Source organism: Cherax quadricarinatus, unplaced genomic scaffold, assembly GCF_038502225.1.
Source record: "Cherax quadricarinatus isolate ZL_2023a unplaced genomic scaffold, ASM3850222v1 Contig187, whole genome shotgun sequence".
Classification (NCBI taxonomy): Eukaryota; Metazoa; Arthropoda; class Malacostraca; order Decapoda; family Parastacidae; genus Cherax; species Cherax quadricarinatus.
In genome coordinates this window covers 45,942-59,313 of record NW_027195213.1, presented here as the reverse complement: position 1 = coordinate 59,313, position 13,372 = coordinate 45,942, and the positions used below count along the sequence as shown (strand labels likewise).

The 13,372-nt window shown below is 39.9% G+C and overlaps 1 protein-coding gene across 6 annotated transcripts in view; it reads left to right on the top strand.

Moving 5' to 3' along the window:
* The window catches only part of LOC128698465 (zinc finger protein 84-like), a 52,330-nt gene extending 41,225 nt beyond the window's left edge, over positions 1-11,105 (top strand). For 2 of the 6 annotated variants that reach the window (XM_070080166.1, XM_070080167.1), the window contains exon 2: positions 8,655-11,105. In XM_070080166.1, coding sequence (XP_069936267.1) covers positions 10,000-10,998 — 999 coding nt within the window. In that variant the 5' untranslated portion in view covers positions 8,655-9,999 and the 3' untranslated portion in view covers positions 10,999-11,105. Of the gene's footprint in view, positions 1-8,465 lie in introns of all 6 variants that reach the window. The other 4 variants (XM_070080169.1, XM_070080170.1, XM_070080165.1 and 1 more) reach the window with 3 other exon arrangements.
* Positions 11,106-13,372: the final 2,267 nt, after the last annotated feature.

Sequence of the window (13,372 nt, the reverse complement as noted above, 5' to 3'; positions counted from 1 at the left end):
GAACTATACATGCCAGATAGAGAACATCCTATACAAGTGATAAATACCACCGATTACACCATTAATACTCCACCTCACAGGACTCAAAGAATGACTCTCCCACAGAGGGTTCGTCGTTTTATTCATAGAGATGATTACCCTCGACCCATGATTTTGAGCAACTTACCTGACGAAGAAGATTGGATACTACCAGAACCCTTCTATGTATACTGAAAAAACCATCGCCCCCAATTAGGGAGACATCTTAAATAACTTTCTAATGTAAAACTATGCTATTGACTATTGTTGGACACCACCATTAAGAAGCTATTGTCACGAGCTCATAAACTGGCCAGAAAATACGTATTGCCTTTCCTGTCGTATGAATATCCGTTGTGCAATCGCGAAAAAAAAAAAAAAAAAAAAAGCAATTGCAACTTGTATAATTACAACCAATTCAGAGTCATGTACTTATATACATATTATATTTATGTGACTCTGATGGGTTAGTATTATTTTTTTTTATTATCACACCGGCCGATTCCCACCAAGGCAGGGTGGCCCGAAAAAGAAAAACTTTCACCATCATTCACTCCATCACTGTCTTGCCAGAAGGGTGCTTTACACTACAGTTTTTAAACTGCAACATTAACACCCCTCCTTCAGAGTGCAGGCACTGTACTTCCCATCTCCAGGACTCAAGTCCGGCCTGCCGGTTTCCCTGAATCCCTTCATAAATGTTACTTTGCTCACACTCCAACAGCACGTCATTATACCTCTTAAAAAATAATCTCAGTTCAAATACACTTTTTAAATTACACCAAAGTGGTTGGGCCACTTACCTTTTATATCCTACCTCTCCCCCCCCTCCAACCCTCTTCCAATATTTCCATCCTTACCCATCCTTCTTCCTTCCCCATCTTACCAAAGCTCTGGTCATTAGAAGCGAAGCGAAGCGAAGCGAAGCGAAACAGGATAAATGTTCTTTGGGAAGTATGTATAGTGTTCAGAAAACTGTCATGTTGATTGCTCTCTTCGTTACCCCAGTCAACAGATGATAAGTGTTCTCTAAGCCCTTCATAGTATGCTAAGCGAAAATCTGGGAATGTTATCATACTTCCATTCAATGCTAAATGTAATTGATTTGTGGTCGCTAGCACCAAGTTCCTTTGAAATTTCTAAATTATTAACAAGGGATTCCTTGTATGCCAGAACTAAGTCATGCAGGTTATTTCCTCATGTAGGTTCTGTCACAAACTGCTTCAAAAAACAGTCCTGAACTACTTCTAAAACGTCGGGAGATTCCTTACACAGTAAATCATTTTAGTCATCCTTCTCTGTATGTTCTCCAGTGAGTCTATATGCATCCTGTAGTAATGAGACCAAAACTGAGTGGCATAATTTAAATGAGGCCTCTCTAGTGATATAAAATAACTTTTGGGCTTCTGTTATTTATGCTTATAGAGGTGTAGATGAATGGTTCAGAGAACCCACATGTGTCAATTCTCAGAACCATTCATCTACAATCCTGTCAGACACTGCAACTCCTTGGGATCTTATTACTTGGGAATTCTTTGCTTGCCTAACCCTTGGGCATGACCTACTTTCATATTGGGCAAATGTGACACCACCTACGACTGCTGCACCTCTCCTGCCTACGGTATATAAGCTACTTCTCCACACATATGCTGTATTCTATTCAAGATTGATGGACTGACCACATTGACTCAAGGTTGAGGGACTGATTACCTCATTCTCCTCCTGTTCTTCACATTTTTCCTTTGTATGGACTGATGAAGCCACTGTGTGGCAAAATGTTTCCTCAATAAGATACCCAAGAGTTGCACATGTGTCTAATTTATCATACTTCTAGAGATAAATCCTAGTAATCTGTTAGCCTTGTTGCGCACACTAAGGCACTGCTGTCTTGGCTTTAGATTTCTACTTACCATGACTCCCAAGTCTTTTTCACATTCTGTATGATCAAGTTCTACTTCACATAGTTTATAGGTTAGAGGGTTATGTTCATTACACTTATCCATATTGAACTTCAGCTGCCATTTTTCAGACCAAGACATTAATTTGTCCAAATCCTCTTGGAGTTCATTGCTATCCTCCTCAGAATGTATTATACTGCCTATCTTTGTATCATCAGCAAATTTACTAATGTCACCCATAGTCCCTTCATCAAGGTTATTAGTGTAAATTATGAACAAGAGTGGGCCTAAAACTGATCAGTGTAGAATGCCATTAGTGACTAATCCCCATTCAGATTTGACCCCATTAATGGAAACTCTCTGCTTTCTATTGGTAAGCCATGCCTCTATCCATGCTAGAACTTTACCTCCTATACCATGAGCTGCCACTTTTCTTAAAGAGTCTCTTGTGAGGTACTCTATCAAAGGCTTTACTAAAATCCAAATAAACAATATCATATTCTTTTTCACTGTCTGCTGCCTCAAATGTTTTATTGAAGAATGTCAGTAAATTTGTCAGGTAGGAACGACCTCTTGTGGTCCCATGCTGAGATTCATTAATCAAATTATGTTCTTCAAGGTGACTTCTAATAACATCAGCTATAATTGATTATAATAACTTGTCCATTATAGATATCAGACTTATTGGATGGTAATTTGAAGGAGTGGATTTATCCCCTGATTTGAATATAAGAACCACATTAGCCATCTTCCACAACTCTGGCACAACACCAGTAAGGATAGACACATTAAACACACTTGTTAATAGATGACTAAGCTCCATCTTGCATTCCTTAAGTACCCTGGAAAACAACTCGTCGGGTCTCGGGGTCTTACTTTGCTTCAGTTTGTCTATCTGTTTGATAACCATGTCCCTCGTGACAGTAATATTAGTTAATTTGAATTCATCAGGAACTTAATAATTGTTAATTTCTGGAATCTCATTTATGTCTTCCTGTGTATAAACTGACAAAAAGTAGTCATTAAATAAGAAACACATTTCCAGTTTGTTATTCATCCATTCCCAGTTTTCAGAGGTCCTACTTTTTCCTCCACCTTCATCCTATACACTTAGAAGAATCCCTTTGGATTTGTCTTTTATTCATTAGCAACTCTAATTTCACAGTGACTTTTAACCTTTGTAATCCCCTTTTTTTACTTGTCTTTTAAGCTGAACATATTTGTCAGTAAGGTTAACCTCTCCTCTTCTGATGCGCCTATAAATTCCCCTTTTCTCCCCTAATAGATGCTTTAGCCTCCTATTAACCCATTTAGGATCATTATTATTAGACCTAATTTCTCTCTGGGGAATGTATATACTTTGAGCACAGTGTACATTAAGAAAAAAAAAATCATAAATGCTTCAGAAAACAGTCCTGAACAGTTTCCATAAAGTCACTGGACTTCAGATTACCAGTCAAAGAAGTCCAGTCAATTTGACTAGAGTTAAAATCTCCTACTATCACTACGTTATTGTGTCTAGAAGCCCTAACAATTTCGTCCCAAAGAAGTCTCCCTCTATCGTGATCCAAGCCTGGAGGTCGGTATATTGCACCTAGAATTAGTTTTTCTTAACCTTCTACAAACTCTACCCAAACGGATTCTGTTGCTGATCCATCTATTTTTATACCTGTTTTTATGCAACAATTAATATTTTCGCAAACATATAATGCAACTCCTCCCCCTTCCCATTACATCTATCCATATGGAACAGCTCAAACCCTTGAATATTACGCTCTGCAATCATACCCTGATTCTTTAAATCATACTACTTTTCAGTTAAAGCAATGACATCAAAGTTCCCAGCACATGCTACCAAATGTAGTTCAATAATCTTATTTCTTGCACTTCGACTGTTAGCATAAAATACCATCATATGTTTTTTCTTCTCCACATTTTTCCTATTCATCTTTGAATTTACACAATTTCTGAAATTATCATTACCCAGAGTTACTCCATGAGTGTTATTAATAAGATTCTTAATATCAGAGCATAAGTCAATAAATCCATACTCATTATTTATCATTTGGAAACCCATACCTCTAATTAATCCTAGTTTAAATTCCTAACAACTCCCTCAACTGAGCTAGCAAGAAAACCCACACCTGCCCTGGATAAGTGAACCCCATCCCTGGCCATAGAAGTTGTCCCAGTTGTCAATGAATGGTACTGCATTATCCTTACAGTGTTTATTCAGCCAACAGTTAATACCAATTGCTCTGGACAACCAATCATTTCCAACACCAATTCTTGGCAAAATGCCGCATATAACAGGGCGCCCCCCCTTGTTCCTAATTATTTTTATTGCTGTCCTGAACCTTCTAACTAAATCCTCACTTCTACGCTTGCCTACATCATTGCCTTCAGCACTGAGGCAGATAATAGGATTTATCCCATTACCATTCGTGATGTCAAGCTGGCTAACATTATCCTCCCTTCCAGCTCCATGAAAGCAAACCTTCTGTCTCCTACTCCTGTCCTTCAAGCAGAAGGCCCTAGCCATGTACCTAACCTGGCTATCCCCAACAACAACAATATTCTTACCTTCCTTGGTGTCATTCGTCGTGACGTTCCCAGTAGTCGACTCTCATTCGTCGGGTAGCACGGAGAATGCATTAGATGTTTCTAAAACAGTTTCCACTGCAGTTTCTTTCTTCTTCATCGTTTCTGCCTTTCCATTCGTCTTCTTGATCATCAACTTTGTTCCATGCTGTCCAGTCACTGTCCAGGTTCCCTTCTTGACCTTAGGACTCGCTTCAGGAGGATTACTATGAATCCTCTTGTTTTCCTCAATCAATCGCCATATCTCCATCTTCACCTCCCTCAGTTCTTCCTTAAGCTGCTGGTAAAGTTGCTCGATGGAGGGCATCTGGGTTCAGTCCACGTAGAGCACACTAGACACATCCTCACTAAGTACACATCACCACTGAGCTAAGTACAGGTCACCACTGAGTTAAGATAAGATAAGATTTCGTTCGGATTTTTAACCCCGGAGGGTTAGCCACCCAGGATAACCCAAGAAAGTCAGTGCGTCATCGAGGACTGTCTAACTTATTTCCATTGGGGTCCTTAATCTTGTCCCCCAGGATGCGACCCACACCAGTCGACTAACACCCAGGTACCTATTTGCTGCTAGGTGAACAGGACAACAGGTGTAAGGAAACGTGTCGAAATGTTTCCACCCGGGCCCTCCGTGTGTGAAGCGGGAGCTTTAGCCACCAGGCCACCGGGTCACCACTGAGCTAGGACATGTCACCACTGAGCTAAGTACAGGTCACCACTGAGCTAAGTACAGGTCACCACAGCTAAGTACAGGTCACTACTGACCTAAGTACAGGTCACCACTGAGCTAACAGGTCACCACTGAGCTAGGACATGTCACCACTGAGCTAAGTACAGGTCACCACTGAGCTAAGTACAGGTCACCACTGAGCTGCCTGTTGTGCAGTCCTTGAGTGATGGTGAAATTGTTGAAATGGTTTAAATACAAATAAGCATGTGATAACTGGTTTGGAAACTGACAGCCTGAAGAATTGAGACACTTATGCAAAATATGGGAATCTTTGATGAAGAAACGTTTTGCCAAACAGTGGCTTCATCAGTCCAATACAAAGCAGGAAGGCATAAGGAGAGAAGTTTGAGGTAATCAGTCCCTCAGCCTGGAATCGATGTGTTCAGTCCCTCACTCACAAGAGTATTTGTCATATGGTTAAAAAAATCTGGTGTTCTATGACTGTCCTGCAAAATCCGCACCCTCATCTGCATCCGGGAGGATGGCAAGATATGACATCTGCAGTCTGCTTCCGCATTGTACTGCAAGCAGATATCCGTGTTTGCATCCACAAAACAAGTAGGTTAGACATCTGAATACATATCCACATCCACGGATATCTAAATTTTCACATCCAATGCATCCCTACTATGCATACAGTGGACCCCCAGTTAACGTTAATAATTCGTTCCTGAGAGCTCATCGTAAAGCAAAATTATCGTAAAGCGAATCAATTTTCCCCATAAGAAATAATGGAAATCAAATTAATCTGATCAAGACACCCAAAAGTATGAAAAAAAACTTTTACCACATGAAATATTAAGTTTAAGGCAATAGAATAATTACAATAACAATAATAGCAATAGAATAAACACAATAGAATAATTGACACTTACCTTTAATGAATATCTGGTGATGATTGATGGGATGGGAGGAGGGGAGAGTGTCGAAGTTTTTAATGTTTAGAAGGGGAATCCCCCTCCATTAGGACTTGAGGTAGCAAGTCCTTTTCCTGGGTTACTTCCCTTCTTCTTTTAATGCCACTAGGACCAGCTTGAGAGTCACTGGACTTCTGTCCCACAACATATCTATCCATAGAGACCTGTACCTCTCGTTCCTTTATGACTTTCCTAAAGTAGTTCACAACATTGTCAGTGTACAGGTTGCCAACACGGCTTGCAGTAGCTGTGTCAGGGTGATTTTCATCAAAAAAGGATTGCACTTCAAGCCACTTTGCACACATTTCCTTAATCTTTGAAGTAGGCAACTTCATCAATTTCTCTATCCCCTCCTCCGAAGCAGTTTCCTTAGGTCTGGCCTGTTGCTGTTGAAGATGATCTAGCAGCTCATCAGTGGTTAGCTCATCATTGTCCTCCTCCACCAACTCTTCCACATCCTCCCCATTAACCTCCAACCCCAAGGACTTTCCCAATGCCTAGCCTCAAACCCTTCAAAATCTCTCTTGTCTACACATTCTGGCCACAGTTTCTTCCAAGCAGAGCTCAAGGTCCTCTTAGTCACTCCCTCCCAAGCCTTACCTATAAGGTTTACACAGTTGAGGATATTAAAGTGATCCTTCCAAAACTTCTTTAGAGTCAAGAGAGTATCTGTGGTCACTTCAAAGCACCTTTCAAACATAGCTTTTGTGTACAGTTTCTTGAAGTTGGAAATGGCCTGCTGGTCCATGGGCTGCAGGAGAGGAGTGGTATTAGGAGGCAAAAACTTGACCTTAATTAAGCTTATGTCCCCACAAAGTCACTCTGACAAGTCTGTAGGATGACCAGGGGCACTAACACCAGGAGGCACTTAAGGCCTAATTTCTTTTCAATTAGGTCATTTTTCACAGTGGGGGCAAATGCATGGTGTAACCAGTCATAGAAAAAGTCCCTAGTGACCCATGCCTTAGTGTTTGCCCTCCACAGCACACACAAATTAGCCTTGAGGATATTCTTTTGCCTGAACTCTCTGGGAGTTTCCGAGTGATACACCAATAAAGTCTTCACTTTGCAATCATCACTAGCATTGGCACACATCAACAGAGTAAGCCTGTCTTTCATAGGCTTATGTCCTGGGAATGCCTTTTCCTCCTGAGTAATGTAAGTCCATCTTGGCAATTTCTTCCAAAACAGGCCTGTTTCGTCACAATTAAACACTTGTTCAGGTTTCAGTCCTTCAGCCTCTATGTACTCCTTGAATTCATGCACATATTTTTCAGCCGCTTTGTGGTCTGAACTGGCAGCCTCACCATGCCTAATCACACTATGTATGCCACTACGATTCTTAAATCTTTCAAACCAACCTTTGCTGGCCTTAAATTCACTCACATCACCACTAGTTGCAGGCATTTTTCTAATTAAATCGTCATGCAACTGCCTAGCCTTTTCACAAATGATCGCTTGAGAGATGCTATCTCCAGCTATCTGTTTTTCATTTATCCACACCAGTAACAGTCTCTCAACATTTTCTAACACTTGCGATCGCTGTTTTGTAATCACAGTTGCACCTTTTGCAAGAACAGCTTCCTTGATAGCCGTTTCCCTGCTCACTATAGTAGAGATGGTTGATTGGGATTTACTATACAACTTGGCCAGGTCCGACACATGCACTCCACTTTCATACTTTGCAATTATCTCTTTCTTCATTTCAATAGTCATTAGCACCCTTGGTCTCGAAGGGTTGGCACTAGAAGCTTTCTTGGGGCCCATGGTGACTTATTTTGCAGAAACAAGCACCAGAAACAGTGATAATATGGATAATATGGAATGTACCGAATGTATCCTTAGATGCGCGCACACTGGCTGGCTTGTAAACACTGGCACACACGGGGCAGTTTAGACCACATGTGGACACGTCTCGTACGAATCGTATGGCGTACTGGGTTTTGTAACGGGAGCCGAGGCAAATTTTTTGTGAAATAACGCTTCGGATACCGGATTTATCGGTTACCGATGACTTTGCGAACCGGGGGACCACTGTACTGACCATTCAGACCCATTCTCTCATATGTAGGCCTGCCAGCTATCTCCTGCAAGATTGAAAGCCACTAGAATTTTGGCATAGTACTACGGGATTGACACTGCCTTCTAAGCCATAATATATTGGGACTGACAGTGAATGTGTTAAAATTGACAATTTTATTTAGTGAAACGTGATAATAGAAAAAAATTCTTTTCTTGTTCAGTATGTGTTGTTGGTAATTGTGGAATATTGTACTATACTGACTCATGTTTCTATTGCAGAAGTATTTTGTGGAAGACTACCAGGTTGTGTCTTGTCAGACACTACATATTCAGTACTTCAAGAAGCACCAGTGCAAGTGTCTTGAACAACAACTGATATTGCAGAAGTATTTTGTGGAAGACTACCAGGCTGTGTCTTGCCAGACACTATATCTTCATTACTTCAAGAAGCACCAACTGATATTGCAGAAGTATTTTGTGGAAGACTACCAGGTTGTGTCTTGCCAGACACTATATCTTCAGTACTTCAAGAAGCACTAGTGTAAGTGTCTTGAACAACAACTGATATTGCAGAAGTATTTTGTGGAAGACTACCAGGTTGTATCCTGCCAGACACTATATCTTCAGTACTTCAAGAAGCACCAGTGTAAGTGTCTTGAACAACAACTGATATTGCAGAAGTATTTTGTGGAAGACTACCAGGTTGTGTCTTGCCAGACACTATATCTTCAGTACTTCAAGAAGCACTAGTGTAAGTGTCTTGAACAACAACTGATATTGCAGAAGTATTTTGTGGAAGACTACCAGGTTGTGTCTTGCCAGACACTATATCTTCAGTACTTCAAGAAGCACCAGTGTAAGTGTCTTGAACAACAACTGATATTGCAGAAGTATTTTGTGGAAGACTACCAGGTTGTGTCTTGCCAGACACTATATCTTCAGTACTTCAAGAAGCACTAGTGTAAGTGTCTTGAACAACAACTGATATTGCAGAAGTATTTTGTGGAAGACTACCAGGTTGTATCTTGCCAGACACTATATCTTCAGTACTTCAAGAAGCACCAGTGTAAGTGTCTTGAACAACAACTGATATTGCAGAAGTATTTTGTGGAAGACTACCAGGTTGTATCTTGCCAGACACTATATCTTCAGTACTTCAAGAAGCACCAGTGTAAGTGTCTTGAACAACAACTGATATTGCAGAAGTATTTTGTGGAAGACTACCAGGTTGTGTCTTGCCAGACACTATATCTTCAGTACTTCAAGAAGCACCAGTGTAAGTGTCTTGAACAACAACTGATATTGCAGAAGTATTTTGTGGAAGACTACCAGGTTGTATCTTGCCAGACACTATATCTTCAGTACTTCAAGAAAGGCAACATCTGTTTTTCTTTTGAAATTTTAACTAGCTAAGTATTACTAATTGAACAATTTTACTTTTGATATTGGGAATTCTATCTAACTATGCATGGTAGTTAATAAAAAATACAAGCTAGTAATATTGTAATTAATAATATTCAGAAAAAATATCTTTAAAAACAAGCTAAAATAATAATAAAAATTATGTTGAGTGTATCTGCATTGTACTAGTTCATATATTACTCTTTTAACATACAAAAATAAAATTATGATAGTGTTTTAATACACAATATAAACTTTATTAGTGTTCTTAAGTAGGGAAAGTTTTATTTAAATAAATCTTATCATGAGAATATGTTCATAAGGAAAACTGTGTTCAGTGTCCAAAATAATTGAAAAAAAAATCTTGAAATAGACGTGAGTACAGTAGTAAGATTAACTATACCACTGTTGCATGACTAAAATATTTGAAATAAAATACCATTGTTTAAAAGATATGGAAAAACATAAAGAACATAAAACATATCAGTGTTCAGAGTGTCTGAAATGTTTTAGTGCAAAAAGCAGTCTTGTGACACATATGAGAGTACATACAGGAGATAAACCATATCAATGTTCAGAGTGTTTGAAATGTTTTAGTGTAAAAAGCAGTCTTGTTAAACATATGAGTGTACATACAGGAGATAAACCACATCAATGTTCAGAGTGTCTAAAATGTTTTAATAGAAAAGACAATCTTGTGACACACATGAGATTACATACAGGAGATAAACCGTATCAATGTTCTGAGTGTTTGAAATGTTTTAGTCAAAAAGGCCATCTTGTGATACATATGAGAGTACATACAGGAGATAAACCATATCAGTGTTCAGAGTGTCTAAAATGTTTTAGTAAAAAATGCCATCTTCTGAGTCATACGAGAGTACACACAGGAGATAAGCCATATCAATGTTCAGATTGTCTGAAATGTTTTAGTGTGAAATACAGTCTTGTAAAACATATGAGAGTACATACAGGAGATAAACCATATCAGTGTTCAGAGTGTTTGAAATGTTTTAGTGTAAATGGCAGTCTTGTGGCACATATGAAAATACATACAGGAGATATACCACATCAGTGTTCAGAGTGTCCAAAATGTTTTAGTACAAAAAGTCATCTTGTGACACATATGAGAGTACATACAGGAGATAAACCGTATCAATGTTCTGAATGTTTGAAATCTTTTAGTCAAAAAGGCAGTCTTGTGAAACATATGAGAGTACACACAGGAGATAAACCATATCAATGTTCAGATTGTCTGAAATGTTTTAGTGAAAAAGGCTATCTTGTGAGACATATGAGAGTACATACTGGAGATAAACCATATCAATGTTCAGAGTGTCTAAAATGTTTTAGTCAAAAAGGCAGTCTTGTGAGACATACACAAGTACATTCAGGAGATAAAACATGTTAGTGTTGAATGTTTCAGGAATGTTTTAGTTATAAACTCATCAGAATGTATAAAATGAATGTACCATAACAGTCTTGAGTGTGAAATATGTTACTAATAATAATAATAATGTCTTTACTACAAGTACATGTACAAGGTATACAGGCCTAACTGACATCAATGACATACTACTATATACAAACCCCCTTGTATTGCTGGGCATTTCTCACAAATTGGGTCCTTGTCCCAGGATGTAACTTTTCCAGTCCATTAACTCCTAGGTACCCATTTTGCTGATGGGTGAACATAAACAGTGTAAAGAAATGCCCAATGTTTCTACCCTCACCCTCTTCAAGGGGGGCTTCTTGGCATGGTGAAGAAGCTCTTGGTCTGAGGAATTAGACCTGTTGGTCTCCTTCCTCAGACTGAACCTAATTACCCCCAATCCTCCCTTCCCTATCCCTACCTCCCCATCCTCCTTTTTGCTTTCCTCCTCCTCCCCACCCCTCTCTTATTCCCTTCCTCTTTTTGGCCTTTGGAATTCTTCCCACAGGCATGCTAGTTCCTAGACTGGGGGAAGGGTACCAGGGTCCATCTCATTCCGTTGAGGTTCTTGGCGGTGGTGTAGTTTGCCATGGAATCTGGATCGCCTGAGGATGTCCTGATCTCTCTCCAGTCTCCCAGGGAGTGGCTTTGGGTGTCTTTCAGGCGATGGGTGTATCTCTGGAGGCTGCCTTTCAGATTCAAGGGGTGGTGGTCAAGGGAGGTATGCTTTGTGATGGATATCCGGCCACCCTCTCTTTTGTCCACCAAGGTAGCTCGGCAGATGTGAGGTTGTTATCCCGGATTGCTGGTTTACTGGATGAAGGGTTGGGTATGGCACAGGTTCCATGCTGCATCTGTGCTATTTGCAGTACTGAGGTCTACCTGGGTTTCAACTGACTCCTTCGATATGGCTGACTTCCGCTCTCCTTTGACTATGCTTCTGACCTCTCCCTCTATGGCGCAGCAGTTTTTGAATCGCCAACCTGTCACATGTTGGACCAACTCCAGTCCCACTCCTAAACACAAATGACAGTTGCCTGATGATACTTCTTTGCCACCTCATTCTACTCAGAAAAGACTGTCACGTCATGTATTCCTTTTCCACACTCAGTTTCAGAATGCACAATGGACTAAATTCTTTGCTTTACGACTGACTTCCTCTATTTGCCTATCTTTCTGACCATAATATTGGCAATGCACTCCTATGCCATGTTGGTAGAGATATTTCCTTTCACACTCTCAAGAGCAGTACATGCATCATCACTGTCCAGAATGCTACCCAAGCTCATGATCTTTCTCTTTTTTTCACATATCGATACTATTCCTGTCACTACCAAAAAACATCATTCTTGTAGTGGTACTGTCATTCTGTCCCATACCATAGTCCAACAGAATTTCCAAAATGTGGCAATGACATTCTCCAACAGCTGGAGCTCCAAGATCTCCCAATCCTCAAAGTAGACACTTATGTCCTTCCTGCCCACGGGTGTTGACTATACCCTTGCAATGTGGCTCGATTAACTTTCAACAACCGTGAACTCCCATCCTCTGTTTATGTAGCAGGACATCATTTACAAATTTGAAAGGTGATCCCTACACTGCAACAGTGTAGAAATTACTGACAATTTGGTCACCCAACAAACAACAAAATACCTTTCATCCGTGGACTGCTTGCAAAGGCAAAGGCAATGTTCGCGGCTTTCACTGAGACCCACATAAAGGATCACTTGGACAGCGAAATATGGATCCCAGGTTACAACCTACAGTAGGGCCCCACTTATACGGCGGGTTAGGTTCCAGGCTACCGCCGTAAAGCGGAAACCGCCATAAAGTGGAACACCCTTTTTTTCCACTTACAAATGCATACAAACACTAGATAACAAGTTTACACTAACATATATTATGTTAGGAATAGAACCAGGCATCAAAAAACAATAAAAAAGTACAATACACACATAGTGCACTCATTACTTACCTTAAAATATTTATAGTCTTAATCTAGGGTGAGACAAGTAGTATTTATTGTAAGAAATCAAGTGTGGTATGTATGGTAGTCAGCCAGGCTACCATACCAGGCCACCCCACCCACACATACTATTCTATGATATTTAAGCATCCCAGAGCGATAAAATGTATATACAGTTCACTCATTACTTACCTTAAAATATAGGGTGAGATGAGTAGTATTTATTGTAAAAAATCAAGTGTGGTATGTATGGTAGTCAGCCAGGCTACCATACCAGGCCAACCCACCCACACATACTATTCTATGATATTTAAGCATCCCAGAGCGATGAAATGTATATACAGTTCACTCATTACTTACCTTAAAATATAGGGTGAGATGAGTAGT